At 34.7% G+C, this 19,504-nt stretch overlaps 1 protein-coding gene across 1 annotated transcript in view; it reads left to right on the top strand.

Annotated features, from left to right (window-relative positions):
* The window catches only part of CSMD1 (CUB and Sushi multiple domains 1), a 240,209-nt gene that overhangs the window by 149,550 nt on the left and 71,155 nt on the right, over positions 1 to 19,504 (top strand). The window contains exons 32-33 of the mRNA XM_066314261.1: positions 2,119 to 2,265; positions 10,804 to 10,992. Coding sequence (XP_066170358.1) covers positions 2,119 to 2,265; positions 10,804 to 10,992 — 336 coding nt within the window. The remainder of the gene's footprint in view (positions 1 to 2,118; positions 2,266 to 10,803; positions 10,993 to 19,504) is intronic.

Below are 19,504 nucleotides of genomic sequence, written 5' to 3'. Positions count from 1 at the left end.
CTGGGTGCAGTGGGCCTTGATTTCAAATTGTTGGGTTCATAATGCAGTGATATATCTGAAATTTAAACAATAATTCAGAATTCATATTACTTTTGCCTTAAATCTACATCTGTTAGCCAATGAAAATTTTTACAGATGTATTCAGGACAGAGAAGATTTACAAATGTCTTAGGTATTGTTACAGGAGGAGCAGTAACAGCTGCAGCTTCCCTAAGAAAGTCACGCAGTGTTCTGTTTCCTGGGAAATGTATGGAGATGTCTGAAAGGAGAAGTAAACATGCTGGTATCTAATGGTTCATTTTTGATGAATAAATATTTGGGGGTTATAATTACATTTGTACAAATGAATGAAATTATTTTAATCTAAATACTGAAATTTGAATTCAAATACCCTGTCTGCTTTCTTCATAGCCTAGGAGAGCAGCGCTGTTCACTGTTTGAATATGCCACTGTTGAACTATTCAACCATCTCTTTTGGGACAAAGAGCAGAGAAATGACCAAAATCCATTTTCTACTGTTTTCACCTCTCAAATGGCCCTACTTAATTCTTATTTTTCTACTTATTTTTGAACTTATTATTACTTATTATGTTCTCAATGATTTTCAAGGACAACTAGCCTCTGGTTGTTCTTAAATATGTTTTTATTCATTTAGAGACCATTATCATACATTTCTTCATTAACCAAGAATATATGATAAGTATGATAGAAAAGACGAATATTCAGTGTGAGAGTTTCACAAAATGAAAAAATATTAAAAGGTCATATTTTTTGAAGTATCTTGTTCTAAGTATTCTTCTGAAGGATTAGATTTTAATGTCTAAAATTACTAATATTTTTTTGCTTTTTGGTAGAAGCAACCTAAAAAATATATTTTAATACTTTTAAAATATTTTTAATACTTCAAAAAAAAGTTACTTCATTAGCATATTTTTTTCTTCATAATATATGTGCTGGTCCATGTCAGGTTAATGCAGAAAATAGTCTGCAAAATTCTATTCAAACTGGGTTTTTTTTGCATTCTATTTTCTATGAAAGACAATATAGAGCATTATTGGAACTTTTCTACTGGTCTGATCACTTTATTTTATATTGATAAATTCTGTTGAAACAGCATAATATTCCTGATATATATTTTTGTTTTCTTTCCCGTGAATTCAAATGCAATTTAACCAGATTATCAAAAATAGATCTGAGAGAAGAACTAAGTTGTTCCTACATTGTAAAGCATTTTAATTTCATGGCATGAAATAATATTCTTACAAATTCATCTCTACTGCAGCTCTGAAGAAGTAATTTTTTTCTACCACCTACCAGCAACCAGAAGTGAAAAAGATAATGGTATATTTATATCTATAGTGCCATGTGGAGATTCCTGAGCTAGCTCTCAACAGGTTGATATTCAGATATGGCCCATTGCAGTGCCTTGCAGGGATACTTGTTTGTGTCCCTTTGGCCACATTAGCAATTTTCTTTGCTAGACTAATTAGTTGTACACCTCAGCATGAGTTTTTTGGGGCAGAAGGCAATGCTGGTGTGACCGTAGTGCTTCCAGTGACAGCTATAACTCAGACTAAAATTTCACTGCATTTTGCAACAAATACATATCATGTTGTGGTGGCCTGTGTGGTCCAAAACAATGTGCTTCGTCTTGGTCAGTAGAACTGTACTGATCTATCTATAACAGATAAAGATACATTATCAAACTTTATGCAGAAACGGTACAAAGATTTGCAAGACAAATTTTAGGGAATGAGTGTTGCTAAGGCACATGTCTCTGATTGCTTTATAAGGCAGTTTTGGAGTGCAAACCACAGCAGGGAATACTCCTACCTGACTGCACTGTACATTATGGTGCTTCAGCCGATGGATGATCAGAATTTTTTATCTTGGTTCAAATAAATGGAAATATACAGCAATTGTAGTGCTCTCTAGTTTAAACCTAAAACTAGATGGGCACTTTAAATCAAGACCTGTTAGTTATTTCTGTGACAAGGAAGTGTCGGGCTATTTCCTGTTTTACCATGTTCACATTCACAGCTGAGTTACAATATGCAAAGAATTACCCAAACTCATAGCACTTCAAAACATCAGTAGTTTTTTTATTCATCTCTGAAGGTTCTTCTGGACAAAGCCCTTTACTAGTTGCTTTGAGTGGAAATCATACTGGGCAACTGAACTTCACAAGCAAAATGAACCAGCTGTATCTCCGCTGGTCAACTGATCATGCAACCAGCAAGAAAGGATTCAAGATCCGTTACTCAGGTAACTATTCATGCTTTCTAATAAATTATACCATGTGGATATTCTGTTGTCCACGACTTAAAGCCATGACAACTGTTCAGCATCAAATAGAACTTGTAATATAATATCTGTTTCTCTGAAGATAATTTTTTATAATGTATATTTTAAGGATGTGAAATCATTCTATTTTAAGTTTAGGGTAAGCACAGAACTTGGTCCCTCCATTTTTTCCCAATGTGCCAGAGATCTCTAGATTAATACTTCTGCAATTAATAGTCCTCTCTGCACCACTTCTCTTATCAGGTCCAGAGAGAGGCCTTTGAAATGTAATGGTAGGCATAATCCTCAGATTTACACAGAACTATTTCAGAAGTGAGAATTTTTCAGAATTTCTCAGTGCCAGAGATCTCTAGATTAATACTTCTGCAATTAATAGTCCTCTCTGCACCGCTTCTCTTATCAGGTCCAGAGAGAGGCCTTTGAAATGTAATGGTAGGCATAATCCTCAGATTTACACAGAACTATTCAGAAGTGAGAATTTTTCAGCTGCAAATCAGTACACAATTCTTAGGTTTACAATTTTCTAGAGTTGCAGTTCACAATTCTCATTACTATGTTTTTCTTCATGCTCAAATAAAAGAAGAACTTGGGGGGGGGAGTGGAAATAAACCACTAATTTCTTCAACAGGCTGCATATGAATCTGGTAACATGAAGATATGTAAGTAGTCTATCTAAATAGTGACAATGTTATTTTTCTTATTAATAATAAAAATTAAGAAAAAATCTTGCAGGACTGGATTATGTATTATGTGTAGACATATTGAGCCTTACTCAGTTTACAGCTTGTTTATGATGTTTCCACACCTACATCAACAGACACATTGCCACTAGAAGACTTGGTTTAGGCATCATTTACATGATGTGAATAGTATGTGTGAGAGAGACAGGTGATAATTGCTATCATTAACATTTGCTTCTTCTGTGTTTGGAAGTGATTAGCAATGTAAAGGTTGTGTGTGTTAATTTTAGTGGCTAATAATTTTCAATATAAATTTAGTAGAGAAAGGAATACTAAGAATGTTTTAGCAGAACATTTCGTGAAGCACCACGTATCTCCCATTTAGTCATGATAAATATTCTTAGGGAGACGGTTTTTTGGAAGCTCACTCCCACTCCTTTTCTGTACCATCCATGCTCTGCCTGTCTAATTTCCAGAAAGCTTCTCTTGTTACTGAAACATAAGATCAGGGCTCAGGTCAGAGCATAATTATGATTGGGGGATTTAAGAACTAAGCACAAATTGCTAGCAGTTCAGGGAAAAAGTCAGTGAAAACATCATCTTCGCCTGTATCTTCAGATAATTACTACAGACAAACAGAAACTGAGAGATGGAGAAAGGAAATTTTTTTCCAAGCATACTGGATATTAATTTAGTTTTTAATAGTAAAAAAGCAATTGCAAGACTTAATAGATGGATTGAGAGTGTGGAAAAGGGAAAAAGAGAACCAGTCACATCATAGCCCTCAAATGTGTGGCAGTGAAAGGAGTGGGCTTTCATCCATTAATTCAAAGTGAGGGAGTAATATCAGAGATACATGATTAAACTTTATGTAAAGATTTTGGATTGTAAGTATCAAATTATTAAGGAGACTGATTTTTGAGAGATGGAAAAAATATTTTGCACCTTTGCATGTACACAAAACACATTTTTCAGTATTGTAGAAGTAGTCTGTAATTGCTAATAATTAATCAATTATTATGGCACTAGCTATGACTAACAATAAAATTGTGGGACTGGAGACAGATATGTGATCCTTATGGCGATGTTTTAGGAACAAACAAGTTTAGCTTTTTATGCTTCACTAACAGTCAGTGCCTGCATTTTTCTCTAAACTTATGTCCATTTTACATGAGATTCAATGGAAATAATCAGCATGAAAGAAGAGTAACAGTGAGTGGCAGCATAAACAATTGGATTTGAATCCTAATGAGGGACAGCAGCATCATGAAAGTAGGAAAAATACAAGATCCCAAAAAGGCTATTGATACTGTAGCAGCTGTGACTGAGCCAGCAGGCTTCCTCATGATGAAGAACCTATTGAAATGAATTACTGCCCTCCCATAACCTTTCCCTTCTTCTCCAGCTATGCCTGTGCACAAAATTTTGTAAATTGTGTTTTTGTCACAGCTAGCTTTCACTTGTAGTTATGAATTTTATTCACTGTTAAAAAGCGCTAGCATTATGGGAGTGCTTAATATTTTCTTTAGCATACAGCCTTAATTGTGTAAGCTGTTTGCTTATTATTAATATTATGTTTACTATCATGTGATATAAGCCTTCTTGCTATGTCTCAGTGGACAAAAGCTGAGGCATTACAACAGATGGGTATTCTTTTAAGAGCTTTGACATATTACAGAGGCACTAGCATAGATTTTAGCCTAAATTATACATTTCCTAACAGCACTAATGCCTAGATATTAAATGATCTCTGTTAATCTATGGAGTATCTGCATAGCATCCCTCAGTAATTTATAACCCTGCATGCATACTCCTACCCAAGCAAGCCAGGGTAAAAGCATAACTAAGAAGAGATAAATTGGTAGAAGGAATGAAAGTGTGCTACAATACCTGGCACATCCACTGGAGGCACAAACACTTGGGAACCAGATGGGAACTTCATTTGCTACGTTTCAAATTGACATTGCCACTATAACATTTACAGGCATTTTTTTAACTTCTGGTTATTCATTCAAAAGCAAATAAGTCAAGTGGTTACTTAGCTAATTTTTAATTTCCTGCCAATAGCACTATTTTTCTTTATGCCTCAGGTTTAAGTGGCCAGGTTTTTGTAACTACAAGTATGGCTTCTATGAGAAGCTGACCAGAACTTCCCCCATGTCCAAAAGAACCAGATCCAGCTGTTTCCAAGATGAACCTGGAGCTGGCCATGGATGGTAGTAGTGCCCCTACAATAACACATAAAACAAAACAAAGCAAAATATAAAAAACAACAACAACAACAACAACAACAACCACCACAAAAAAAAAAAAAAAAAAAAAAAAAAAAAAAAAAAAAAAACTCAACAGCAGCTAGAAGGAATGAGAATACATGGGAGTGGATGGGAGTGGCAACTCTGCAGAAACCAATGTCATTGAAGATGGAGAGGGAGGAGGTGCTCCAGGTAGCAAAGCTGAGTTTTTCTGCAGCCTGTATTGCTCTTTAACCCTAGCACACCATTGAGGCCCACCCAGCTGCTTGCTCACTTCCCCCACAGCAAGATTCAGGATGGAGTAGAGAATCAGAAGAATAAAAATGAGAAAACTTATGGGATGAGATAAACTGGTAAAGTTTAATAGGTAAAACAAAAGCTGCAGATGCAATCAAATCAAAATAAGAAATTCATTCACCACTTCCATTGACAGGTATTCAGCTGTCTCCAGGAGAGAAGGGCTCCACCAGTCTTCATGGTGACTTGAACATAACTTGCAACATTGCTCTTTCCTTCTTCTTTCATAGCTTTTATTGTTGAGCATGACACCATATCTTATGAGCTATCTCTTTGGTCGATTGGGATCAGCTGCCTCACCTGTGTCACCTCCCAAGTCCCTCTGTATCCCCAGCCTCCTTGCTGGTGAGATAGTGTGAGGAGCAGAAATGGCCTTGACTCAGTGTAAGCCTTGCTCAGCAGTGACATCCCTGTATTAGCAACACTGTTTTCATCAGAAATCCAAAACACAGCCTCATACTAGAACCTTTGAAGAAAATTAACTCTATCCTAGACAAACCAGCATACCTGGGAAAAGCAGTGGGGAAGGGGAGGGCAGGCAGGGCAGAGGCTTTTGACAATTTTATGATTTCTCATTATCTTACTCTGATCTGATAGGTAAAAAAATAAATTAATTTCTCCAAGTCAAGTTTGTTTTGCCTATGACAGTAACAGCTGAATGATCTCTCCCTGTCCCTATCTCAGCCCACAAGTCTTTTGTTATATTTTCTCTCCCCTGTGCAGCTGAGAAAGGGAGCAATTCAGCAGCTTTGGTGTTCACATGGCATCCACCCAGGGTCAACCCAGAACACTTTTATTACGTTCTTTTAGCCTCATATGTAATTGCAAGAAGCTAAAATCTTCACCATTCCTTTCTTGTTATTTTTAAGCTTTGGACATGTTAAACAAGTGTTCCTACTGCCTCCCTATTTCAATTTAAAATAAAAGAATATTGATTGGTTTGTCTTTACATTTTTCCAGTAGATGGTTAGAAGTGACAAGGGAACTATGTGAAGAATTTAATCAGACTCTGTATAATCATTTCTTCTCCAATTTGTAAATTTTTAGGTGGTGATTTGCACAGCAGGAAGGTCACAGTGGAGGTTTTTACAGTACTGTGAATCACAAAAAATATTCAGGATGATTTATAAATGTTGAACAACCTGTAAGAACAGCTTTCATATAAACAGCAGGTTATTTGGTCAGATATTTCATTTTGGAAGGGGCAGACATTCACAATTATATCACTAAAGAGGGAGTAGGCCTTTGCAAATGTATCTTGTCTTTTCATATTGTTTATTTGTTAGATCTAAAATAAAATGCAAATGAAAAAGAATGACAGCCTGATCCCTTTTTGTTGCTTGGTTGAGTATAGTTGTCCATTTTGATCCTGCATACTGAAAAGTGAAAAGCTACATATGGAATAGATGGCCCATTAATTAATGAAATGGTTTAATAGTAAGAAAATATGTATTTAGTTTCCTTATGTGACCTTAAGTACTTATTTTAGGCAGTGCCAAATTTCTTATATATAGAGTGAGTATTACAGTAGCCCTCTACTGCAGTGGATATTTAAAGAATAGCAGCACAAAGACATAAGATGCCCCAATAACATGGCAAAGAAAATTAACTATCTAAAAGGGAAAGTTATAAGGAAGTAGTATAAAATCTAGCACGTAAGGTAAACAAAGCACTGAAGGAATTTATTTTTATTTATTTATAATTTCAAATATAGTACTGTTTCTGTGAATACTTACAAATATCTGCTTTGTATTAGGGTTTTTTTTTTTTACTATTGATCAAAGATACTGCTGGGAAATCAAGTCATTTTCTAAGATAAAGCCTTTGATAAAATTTTGTAGATTCCCTGTAGAGAGTGAGTTCTACAAAATCATCTGGGAGGGTTGAACATGGAGTTTAAAAGAATTTTAGTATTTAATTGGAAGTCGTTTAATTAACCTCCCTGAGACAGAGTGTCTCAAACAGCAAAAAGACCAAATCCTCAGCATAAATTTTTTAATGTTCCAGTATTAAGAGAATATAGTTTGTTAAAGGAAGAGTGTGGCCCTGCAAACAAAAGATCAGTGTTTATATGTGTTGCTGGACACACACTTGTTGACTAGTGATATGTGATTTAGCTGGCAGCTATTATCCTGTTACTATTTATTGGTAAATTGCAAAAGTTCTGAGGTAAAGTGAATTGAATTATTTGATTATAAGTGAGCTGAAAAAATTCAGTATGTTGCCTCACAAAATACACTGTTATCTAAGAGGTCTTGAAATAATGTGGACAATTATTTCCAAATAATTTGGAAAAGTAAGTTAAATCTATAACTAAAAAGAGATAGATAGATAGATAGATAGATAGATAGATAGATAGATAGATAGATAGATACACACACACTTTGGTCACTGGAACAGTCATAGAAGTTAATCACATTTTGTGTTAAAACACTGTCATTCCTAGATGAGAGCACTCCTGTGTTACTACTTTCTGAGTACTAATTTCTGAGTGATATTGCTGTTTTGTCTTCCTTGTTTTCTTCTACATTTTTTTTACTTCAAAATTTAATTTTTTTATTTGATTATTCTCTGAACTCCCCTTGATTCACTGGAGAGCTTAAACCATGCTTTTGGGCCAAAGGCATTGTTGATTGTTACAACGTAAGCAAAAATTATGACGGATATACATCCCCTTTGGTTCCTGAGGAAATTTTCAGTATTTTGACATCATTATGTGTAATTCACAGAATGTCCATATTTTGTACCATTTAAAAGCTTCTCTCTCTGGATAGCCTTATATATTTATTGTTGCAATTAGCCATAGCTAAAACATGGCAATAAATACTCTGGCAATCAGAACATGAAGTTTAACTTGTTATGCTAAAAATCTTTTTATGCATAAAAAACCCTATTCTTTTATGTCTAGCCAAGAATTTGCTGTTAGAATAACAATGTTAACGGTTTAATAAAATAATTACTAGTCTATATTAAACGGTTAATAGAAGGAGATAGAAAAAAAGGAGATATGAAAAGTTCTGTACAGAAAAAAAATGAAGTTAGAATTGTTATACAGTATTACTGGGCTATAGAGAAATATTTTATGACTAAAATTGCACTGATGCAATAAATACAGAGGTTTTTTCTGAATTGCATAATTTTTTAATGACTCACCGGCTTTTCTTAAGATCTAGAATATTTAAAATTAAATAGCACTTAAGAGGTTACTGGAGCTGATTTTAGAGTTCTTAACCAACTTCTTTTGCAGTAACAATCTTATTTATTCTTCAATATGTCGAAATGAAAATTAAGTCCATGTTTATTGTGTTTTGTTAAATGTCAAGTTCCCTTTCTGAAAGAGTAATTTGATAACTAAAGTAATTTAAGCAGACAAGTGAGTGTCACCATGCTTATAAAGGACACAGAACATGGCCCCGAAAAATTATTTTACAGGACCATCTTGACTTAATAATTTTCATTCTGGGTTTAATTTTTTCTTTTCTGATTTTGTGGGTTTTTTCAAATAATCCTCAAGTGAAATAATGTACAGAAATAGCATTTTGAGTAGAAATAATGTTGCTTAATTGAGAACTATGTAATATGATTCCAAAATATGAAAATATTTTTCAGCATCTTTAATGGTAGACTTAGTTTTATTGTCTCTTTTGGGTGTTATTACTTAGATATATTGACTTTGAGGTACTGAATCTAAATCTAGATATTTGAAGGAAGCATTTCAGTTAGGAATATAATCAACTCTATTAACTCTGTCAATGAACAAAAACATTTTTTAGGTGATAATTGGTACCATAGGTGCACTGTAAGGTGACAAAATATACACTGAAGATAAAAATTTAAAAATAGAGCTAGATATTGAAAGCTGTATACCAAAACCTGTAATTATGCACCTGTGAAAAAGAACAAAACAAAACATCTTCTACTTGCAAATTGTCTACAGAAGTTGAAATTAATATCACAGTTTACCTAAGACACATTTCAGTATGATGGAGGGAGTATTCCAACAGTAGTTGCAGTCTCAATCTCATTGGTATTGACATTTAATTCTCAGTGGAGCTCAACAGTGTCTTCCCTATGAAGAATGTTCATAGGCTTATTTCAGTGCTGGATGTTCAATTAGGTTTCTTTTCAGAAAGCCATGGTCCAGCCATGCTGCTTCTGAAAAGATAATTTCAGTAAACTCAGTAAACTCAGTAAACTCAGTAAGGTATGCACTTCCTTGGTGCATACCTGCTTCAAATACGCAGTGACTTGTATATCAGTACAGAGTCCAGGTAATTTTTTTGTATTGCTTTTATCCAGTAATAAATGCTAGCATCCTACAAACAGATCCACGTTACAGCTCTACATATAGTGTGCAATACTATACTGTACTTCTATTTGATTTGGACCAGTTCAGGTATCCATATTCCATCATTACAGACAGATACTGCAACCTTATTTTTAAAATGGTCTTTAAAACTCACTTTTCGACACAAAAAAAATGCACTTCTTTTACTTACTCAGTACATTTCAAAAAAATTCCATTAATACATCACAGGTCCTCAAGGATCATGGTGGTCATGAAAACTCCTCTGCAAAAAATATTACTAGAGTTGTGATTAAAATTTAGCAAGGTGTACTTTCATTTCAAAACTCAAACAGGTGTATTCTGTCTTACTTCATATGTAGTGTAAATTCAACATTTAAGAAGTTGCAGTCAGTTAAGTTAGATTATTTTTGTAAAAATTAATATAATTGCCAATTCTTTGAAAGTATGTGCACAAAAAAATTAACTACATTTTAATCTGAAATAAATGCATCTGAAGAATCAGTGTATTGTTATTTGTTTTATAAACTTTTAACATATTCAACAAAATATTTAAACTTTAACATACATGTCTAAGTGCACTGAAATTTTTGATAAAGCTGTTTATCATTGATTTTGTATATAGTGTAGCTGAAAGAATATTTTTAAATTTATAAAATCCTCAGATTTGAAATAGATGGTTTATTAAGTTTGAGTAAACTTACTGAACATTCTATATGTTTCATGATTGTAGTTTCCTTATGTGCTGCAGTATTAACTAGTTTTGATTATAAATTTTGTTTTTGAACTTCATGATGTTTCTTTATAAGTAACCTGAATCTTCACTGAGGGTTCCAAAAGTACTGTAAAGGTTTCAGTATTCATTTTAGTAGCATTCAAAGTTTGTACATGTCATAAATAATCTTAATTATGCATATTAAGTGCTTTAGATTTGTTTTAATAATTTCCATTTTTTTGTTTTTAGCTCCTTATTGCAGTTTAAACCCTACCTTGAGGAATGGTGGAATTATAAATAAAACAGGTGGTCCTGCTGGAAGCAAAGTTCGCTATTATTGCAAACCTGGGTATAGAATGATTGGTCACAACAATGCCACGTGCAGGCGCTACCAAAATGGCATGTACCAGTGGGATTCTCCTGTGCCAATCTGCCATGGTAAGATAACACTCTCTTCTTGGGAAGGCTTCTATGATTTCATGCTAAGGCTATTTCACAAAACAAAGATGCAGCATTGTCAATAATGTATGCCAAGAGAGACGCTGACATCATCACCTGGTCCAAACTCATACTGACTTGTGTATTTCATGTGTGCAGAGTTGAAGTATTAAGATCTATTAATGCCGTCAAATACAGGTCAAATGGAAAATATGTCTTCGGTACATTTTTCTTTAGTAATGTACATACCTAACAACAGACCAGAGGTCATGATATTGTATTACTGAACATTTTATAAAATTCAGTGGTTATAAGGAATAAGGGATTACTTTATTATTTTAGAAGATAACTTTATAAATTGTGCTTTAAAGACATAATTTTAAACTTCTTTTTTTTGTTTGTTTTGTTTTGTTTTACAATCCAGGCTCTGAGCAGCCTGGTCTAGTGGAAGGTGCTCCTGTCCATGACAGGGGCTTGGAATCATATGGCGTGTAATGTCCCTTCCAACCCAAACTATTCTATGATTCTGTGATATTATCAGGGACCTAGGGAAGAAGAAGAAGGCTGTAAATTCTATCCATATCATATATGGCCCATTTTAACATGTGTCTGCTTCTAGTCTGCTCTATTTATAGAATGAAATTTTAGTAGCATTCATGTTTAAGAACATGGTTGATTAAAACTGTAATTTACTTGTTCTTAACTTTGTAAGACATTGACATTATTTTTTATGAAGAAAAGATTTTGCTTGATGTTCCGTTCTCAGTGATGATTCAGATATTTTTAAAAAGATCATAAGATGAAAGTATGAAAGCTCTATTTTCTGAATTGCAATAAATAAATAAATAAATAAAATACCCAGCTAAGATTTGGCATGATGTTTACTCTTCTGTTGAGAGTAGGTTATTTGTGCGAAAAGTAAAAAGTTTCAGAAATTTTGTTACAGTTGAACTTGAAGGAATAAGGTTCCTATCTTTGATAGAGTTAATATTTCTTTTGGATGAGCATTTTCCTGCTGAGAAGGGCCATGTGGCTATACCCCTAGCAGTCCAGGGAGAAACTCGGACTGTCAGTATGCCACAAACAGGACCTGTATCTGTGCTTCTAGAATCCAGGATATCTTCTAACCTCATATGATATCATGTTATGTGGTATAATGCCACATATATGCCATATATGATTTGATATGACATGTGATTCTGTTTGATCTTCCTAAAGGCCATTAAATCATGGGAGAATCTATGTATGATCTAGATGTGGGGTAAATTTAAGGACAAATGCTGCTTTTGGACTTAATTGAATTGCAGTTTAGGTGCTGTTTCTGGTGCTGTCATCTAAACTGAAAATTCAGACACTTTGTACTAAAAAACCTGCAATAATTAATAGGCTTGCAGCTTGGGATCAGCAAGGTGGAGGATAAAATTCTGTTCCAGATTAAAACAAAATTTTAATATCTGTTTGTGGGATAGTTTTGATTAATTGTTTAGACATAGAAGTCTAGTGTAATTTTCAGTGTCCTGAGGTGTTTTACCTCTCCTCCATCTAGTAGAGAAAGATGCAAACTCTTATGTTGTAAGAACTAGGTTTGCAGGATGTCTTGGAGGCCTAATAATATCAGATAGGTCTAGAAAGTGCTAAAAGAAACAAACCCCATCTGCCCAAACTGTTATATTTGATCTGGTCAATACTTTCTCTGAAACTCTCTGAAACTCTCTGAAACTTTGAGAGCTATTTTGCTGGTTAGCTGGCAGGTGGGTTTTTTTTCAAAGGTATTGAAGTTTTGGCATCTTAATCTGTACCTCAGTTACTTTAAACATGAGAGTATAGAGACAGTATTCTGTGTTTACTTGTTAGACTGAGCAAGTTGTGACCATAAACTAAAGAGGCCCTATAATTTACTTTTCTCCAGATTTTAAGATCTTGTGATTCCTCAGCTGTCATAAATTCTATGCAAATATATCTCTTATCTTTCTACTGCTTATCTATCCCAACAATATTAGCTTTCTACTGCTGCTTCCACTATTGTTCAAATAACAGGGTTCAATATAATGAAAATATGATCCAGTAATTAAATATTCTTAAATAGTTTCTTTTTTCATATTTTCTCTCTCTTTTTTTAGAACAGTCTAATGCTAAGAGTTTTCTTTTACATTTTTATGCAGTTTTTACATTTTATGTTCACAATTTCCGGTTCACAACAGCACAGAAAGTGTTTCAAATTTGTCATTCTAACCTTGAAAATTATGTCCAAACATAATGAGGTGCGTGAACGGAGAAAAAAAGCTCTTTAAACAATTTAAGAAAAAACTCCTCACTTTTAAAGACAAAATGGAATAATTCACAGAAAGTAGAAGGGAAAATGTACAGATGTGTGCTGGACTTGATATAACATCTCAGGGCTTGATAATGAATAACCAGGAGTGAAAGAGACTTAGAAAGTAATAGATTCTGAGTAGAACTTAAGAGGACTCAAAAAAAAAAAGTTAAATACTTTAGACACTGTGACTGTGCTTGTTTTATCACTATGTGCAAGAAGGAGCTTTGAAATTTTAGCAATCTAGCATGTTTGCAAATACCTTTTTTCTTGACGCTGTATTTATAATTTCATCAATATATGTGGCTGTGGGTATATAGATTTCTGTAAACAACAGGAGAAAAGAACTTATTATAAAAATATATATTTGCAAGATAGGTTGTTTAATCTTTACTATTGTTCTTTTATAAATGTAAGATTCCTCATTTTAATATATAATTTTACAACTTTGGCACAATTATTCCAATTTGTAGGCCTAAACGACGCATATGTTGTTCAAAAAACTCTGAAATGGAGAGCGTGTTTTAAAATTTATTTAGTACCTGTTATCAAAATGCATTCTCTCTGAAAATTGATTAAAATTATACATTTGGTCTAGCTCATGGATTTCATTATAGAATTTTTCTAAATCAAAATGCCTTTTATCAGTTCAGAAATTTCTGTAAAACAAATCCTGCAGTGTTACATTTGTAATTAATAACTTGAATGTGTCAGAATTAATTTTTGAAATCAAGTTTGATCATATTATCAAAAAGGGTAATTATTTTTTGCGTATCTATTAGAACAGCATCTAATTTGAATATAAAAACATTTAATATCAGTTATTCTGGTAGGGTTAGAAGATATTTTCAATTCTAGTCTTCTCAAATGCAAATGTGTGTAATAATGTCCTGAATGCTGTATAAAGAACTTGACTCCTATCTAGGAAATTGGAACTTATTGTTACTGCTTTTATTTCATTTGTGAAGTGAAAAGAGAAACATGACTCATGCTACATTCAAAAGAGATATGGAGAGAAAATAACAATTCTTATACAATAACAATAAGTAGCTGCTGAGAGGAAATAGTGAGACCCCAGTAATGATACTGGCAATGACATTTGTCAGCCACTGATTAGCTCATGTATAGATTGCCATGCTGGGTGAGAGTAGGAAGAGAAGACTGAGGCTGGAGATGAAGAGAGGACAAGAGAAAATTTAAGAAAATCTTGGCAAGAAAAGCAGTTAGAAGGAAAAACTGAAAGCAAGTTGTCAGGGTCAATATGGCTCAGCAGTGCTGTATCCCAGCTGGTGGATGGGGTCCGCCGCTTGGGACCCAGAGAGCCACAGCCACCCCAAAGGATGTCTCGCTAGAAACAGCTCCTTGGGGGGTTAGGGCACTCCTCAGCTGGCAGAGGGGCTTCTCAGCAGCGGGCAGAGCAGTGATTTTTCAGCTCAGTGATTTCAGCTTTCAGTGATTTCAGCTCAGTGCTCTTAGCTCATGCCCTTGTGAGTTAGCCCCTCTTTTAGCCGGCCGTGGTGAGAGAGAGAGAGGTCTCGTATGGAATTTCTGCAGGTGGTACTTTATTGAGAGGGTACCAGCGAAAGGGATCCAGGGACGAGGAACCTCTGCCGACCAGAGGAAACCCAGGGGTTTTTATGGGACACCAGGGTGGGAGGAAAAGGGTACAGAACCAATCAATTGTAACAGATCTACATAAAATCCCGAGGGGGCTTGTGGGTCTCCAGACAGGTCACCATGGCTAGGAGGTTTGTCTTTGTCTTAGGGGCTCTGGGTGAAGTTGTGAAATCCTTCCTTGACTCCTCAGCTTGGCTCCCTCCAGGGCAGAGCAGCCGGGGCTCCGCCCACCCCCACAACGCTGGGCTGCTGGAGTCTGGAGGCTGAATGCTGCTGTACTCCCACATGGTACCCGTGAGAGTGCAAGAGTGTCTGTCTTCCTCTGGCAGTCATGAGCAAATGCCCCTCTTTATCCCACCTGTTCTTCCTATACAGAACACACCTTTGACTTTGTTCTTCCTGATTTCTCCCACTCACTCCTAAAAGAGCTAAAAATAACTTTAAAGAGCCTATAGAATACCCTTGACTGCTCTTCACCATTTGTGTTCGTCCCTAGTGGGTTTGTAAAAGAAAATTGGAGGTGTCTACTTTAAGGAAGTTCTCATCTGAATTTGTAAGTACTTGGAAAGGCTCAATGTCTATGACAGAATCATAATACAAGTGCAGTTGATGCCAACAGTTCCTGCTTAAAATGCTGATTCCAGGTACTGTCATTATTCTTACCTCTGTGCTTGAAGTGTGCAGATGTACATTGTGGGGTAGAGACCTTTGTAGTTTTTGCTGTACTGAAGAATGATTATTACAGGACCATGACTGTGTTCCATGTCTGCCCTGGGAGAGTGGGCTTAAAAATACCTGTTTACAGTTTGCACAAGACCTATGATTCTGAGGCCACCAAACTACTTCCTCATAAAATTAGATGTTCTATGTTTTGGGACATGGAATTAAGCTTGGGTCTTTTTACCTTATTGGTAAGTGTTATGGTAAAAGTAATGGTTTACCTTTTGGTAAATGTGAAAATGTCCCTCTCAGCCTACAGTCTTAAAAATGTGAGGTAAGTAGCAAATTAAAAATATCTCATTCCTGCTATCTCTTATAAACCAATGACCATTTATATTTCAGAATATAAAACAGTAAATGTATTACTCTAGACTAAAAAAATCCCAGAAATTTAAGGAGAAACCTGGTAGCAATCTTTTAATGAGCTAAAAGTAGTTTCAAAGATGAACAAAATATTTTATCTGTGTTTTTGATAGATGAATGACAGCTAGTCTTAGTTTTACAGGATCCTAAGATAGGGATTTTTTTATTCTTTTCTCAGAGGCCAGTTAAATACTGGAATAGATTACCCATGGAGAGTGTGAAATTTTCATAATTGGAGGTCTTTCAAGAACAAATTAGATCAAGACTTGTCAAGTATAATTTTTAATTGTGATAGGAGAATAGACTACATGACCTCTCATAAGAGTTGTTTTTTGGGTTTTTTTATACCCACAACCCTGCTTTCACTTTCTTTTTTATTTCTGTATGTATCCAAGTCTGAGAATTGTAAAAGCTCTCTCTGATGTTTCCAATTGGATATCACACATATAAGCCACTGAGCATGTTTTTGTTTTGAATCCTGCTTTTGGGGACTACTCTCTTTGTAACTTCAATTTTTGGGTATTTAAATACTTTTCCCATCACTATGTTCAATGCCAGAAACAGGTCACTGAATGATAAATGCTTAAACTTCAGGGATTTTCTAGCATATGAAAATAAACACAATGTCTGACTGTAATGTACTCCCCAGCTTCATTTCTATACACAATGAAATTGCATACTTTGAGGATAAATAATACATAAGTATCTTACTGGAATACAGGTGCATAGATAATATAAAGGATTGCCATAAACCTTAAATTTACTGGTTTTAACGAGAAATAAATATAACTATGTATGTGGAACATGAAAGAGCAACTAAAACTACATCTTAGTTTCCAGGAAAAAGGCTTTTCCCTCTGCATTGGAAGAAGTATGTTTTTCTGCTTTGCAAAGTAATAGATACAATTAAGGCTGATTTATATTTTGAACACTCCAAATGTACATCTCTCAGCTGGAACCTGTCTGTCTCATCTAATTATTTACCTAAGAACCATGCTGACAATTCCTGAAGTCAGATTTTTTCACACCATTCTTAATTGTTTAACAATCATGAAGCTGAGAGCTTCGAAATATTGGTTGTGGCACAGTAGTGTAATTGTTCTCACTGTCCAAGGAAAATATGCCATTTTGGTCAGTTTGGTTCAGCTTACTTTACTTTAAATTTCAAATTACTTGCTATTTAGTGAAATGCTCCTTGCTGATATGCTTTAACATGGGTGCTCTAGAAGCCTTTAGCAGCCTCGATAAATTTGTAGCAACAGGAATATTTCCTTCCAATCCAGGCTCTGGGAGACAAACATACAAAAAATATATAGATAAGACTCTAACTGGAACAGTGCCAGAATGCCCAAACTGCTTTTATGATAAGCGCCTAAAACAGCAGTGAGAAAAGCCTGACAATTTAGCAGTACAAGATTTAAAAACAACTAAGGAAAGAAGAGACACTGTAAGGGCTGAGGTACATTCTGAGGATGAAAGTGCTGAAGTGTGACAGGTAAGCATAGATTTTGAGATGCTTTAGAATACTGGAGGTTGCACCAGACCTGACACCTGTGTGTGAGCAGGCATTGTACATCTTGTATTCCTTAAAATAACTTCCATGTAAGAGCTACCCAGTCTTGAACTTTTCAGTGTGTCCCTAGAAAGGTTATTTCTGAAGGTGAAGAACAAATGCTGACAGAATTATTAGCTTCTTCCATGAACTAAACAGACACAGTTTGGTTTACTGGGGTTTGGTTTCTTTTGTTGTTGTTTTTGTTACTTTTTTTTTGTTGTTGCTGTTCATTTTTTTAAAATGGCATGATAAAAGCTTTTTCCTTCACTAGGGTATTTGAAGTTATTTCATGTTTGCAGTATTTAGAGGGAAATAGAATAAGGCCCACCTGTATATGCAGATGGGCACAAACATGGGATGTGTGGATAGATTCATAGTTTGAGTTTTAGTTTCATACAATTAAATTGTATGTGCGCTTAAAAGAAAGATTATTGTTTTGATATGAGAAAGGAGACCTGAAAATGTTGACAAGAAGTTGAATCTTAACCAAAAGCATCCAGATACATTTTCATGAGTCAGAAGAGAATTGTAAGGAATGTTAGGATGAGTGGAAGTGCAGTGCAAGACATTGGGAATACTGAAATCTTTCACAGTAAACATGACTTGAACTGCATTGGCATTTTTATGATGTAATGAAGTAGAGTGTGAGTTTAACTTTCCATCAATTCAGCATGCAAACTTTTTGCAAGTATTGCTTGCCTGACACAAGATCAGAGTTGGTTCTAGTTGCAGGTAAAGGATTCAGCTGATCTTTAGGGAATATAGAGCATTTAACCAGATATGCCTATGCTGACTGTGTTGAGCACACCAGAGACATGAAAATCTACAACTCCTGGTGCAGTGACCTTGTGGTGAACGACTTTTAATGTAAAGACCTGCTACGAGAATCTGCAGAACTTGCTTTTATCCTTCCCACTTTCTCTAACATGATTCAGAGAAGTTAAAAATGTTCTTCCAGAACCCCTTCCTAGTCACTTCTCTACCTTTTCTGTCCCAGTGCAAATCCTTCCACTGGCAGGAGGCTCAGGCCCTGCCCACTGATGGAGGACTACTCAGTTTTGATAAAAGAACAGTTCTGGTTAGTGTACAAAAAGTGCCAAAAAGTTGTGTTGCAAAGGAGGAATCTTATTTTGGAACATTCCTATAGTTCTGTTTCTGTTAGCAATATGACAAATTCCAGGTGAAAGGAAAGGCAGAAATAAACTAAAAATTCATAATTTAATAATGATTATATCTCGTCATTGTAATCATATTCAAAGTACTGTGTTGTATTTAATTTAACTACATTAAATGTGACAACTTGGAAACATGAAAACAAATTTGATAGTTGTGTTTATGGTACCACGATGATGTGTTCTGAAATTAATCATTTTTATTGAATTTGGTAAATTGAGGTAAAAAGTAGATTAAAAAAACCCCAAACTTATTTTCATCTCTTAAACAGATTTCAGACAAACACTGATTTCTTCTTTTGAAATGTATTTATTTTTATTTTAAAATATTGAAATATTAAATTACTTCTTACCATTGACTGCATGTAAGGAAAAAATAATTTCTTTTGTAAAACTTTGGTTTTTATTGGTAAATATTTAAAAATGAAAGCTTCAAAGCTGATTTTTGTTCAGTGTATTTACTGCAGAGCAGTAAACTGAATGCCAAACTCAGAGTAGCTTGTGGTTCTGTACACACATACACATATTGGTTTATAGGAAGTCATGAAATAGATTAATTGTAATAATTTGATAGGAAGTCTGCTCTAAGTTGCCATTTTGCAGAAAGTCACATCCTTTCAGAGAATATAATACAACTTTCCCTTCAAAAGATCTTTGAGGCAAACATAATTTTTTACCACCTTCAGTAACTTATTAAAGGACCTAGAGTTAATATATGTACGTGGATAACTACTTTAAAATAAACATAGCATTAAAAGAAAGTAAAAAAAA

The sequence above is a fragment of the Sylvia atricapilla genome, chromosome 3, assembly GCF_009819655.1.
Source record: "Sylvia atricapilla isolate bSylAtr1 chromosome 3, bSylAtr1.pri, whole genome shotgun sequence".
Taxonomy (NCBI): Eukaryota; Metazoa; Chordata; class Aves; order Passeriformes; family Sylviidae; genus Sylvia; species Sylvia atricapilla.
The sequence above is the reverse complement of the archived record's forward strand: the minus strand, read 5'-3'. Positions and strand labels throughout refer to the sequence as shown.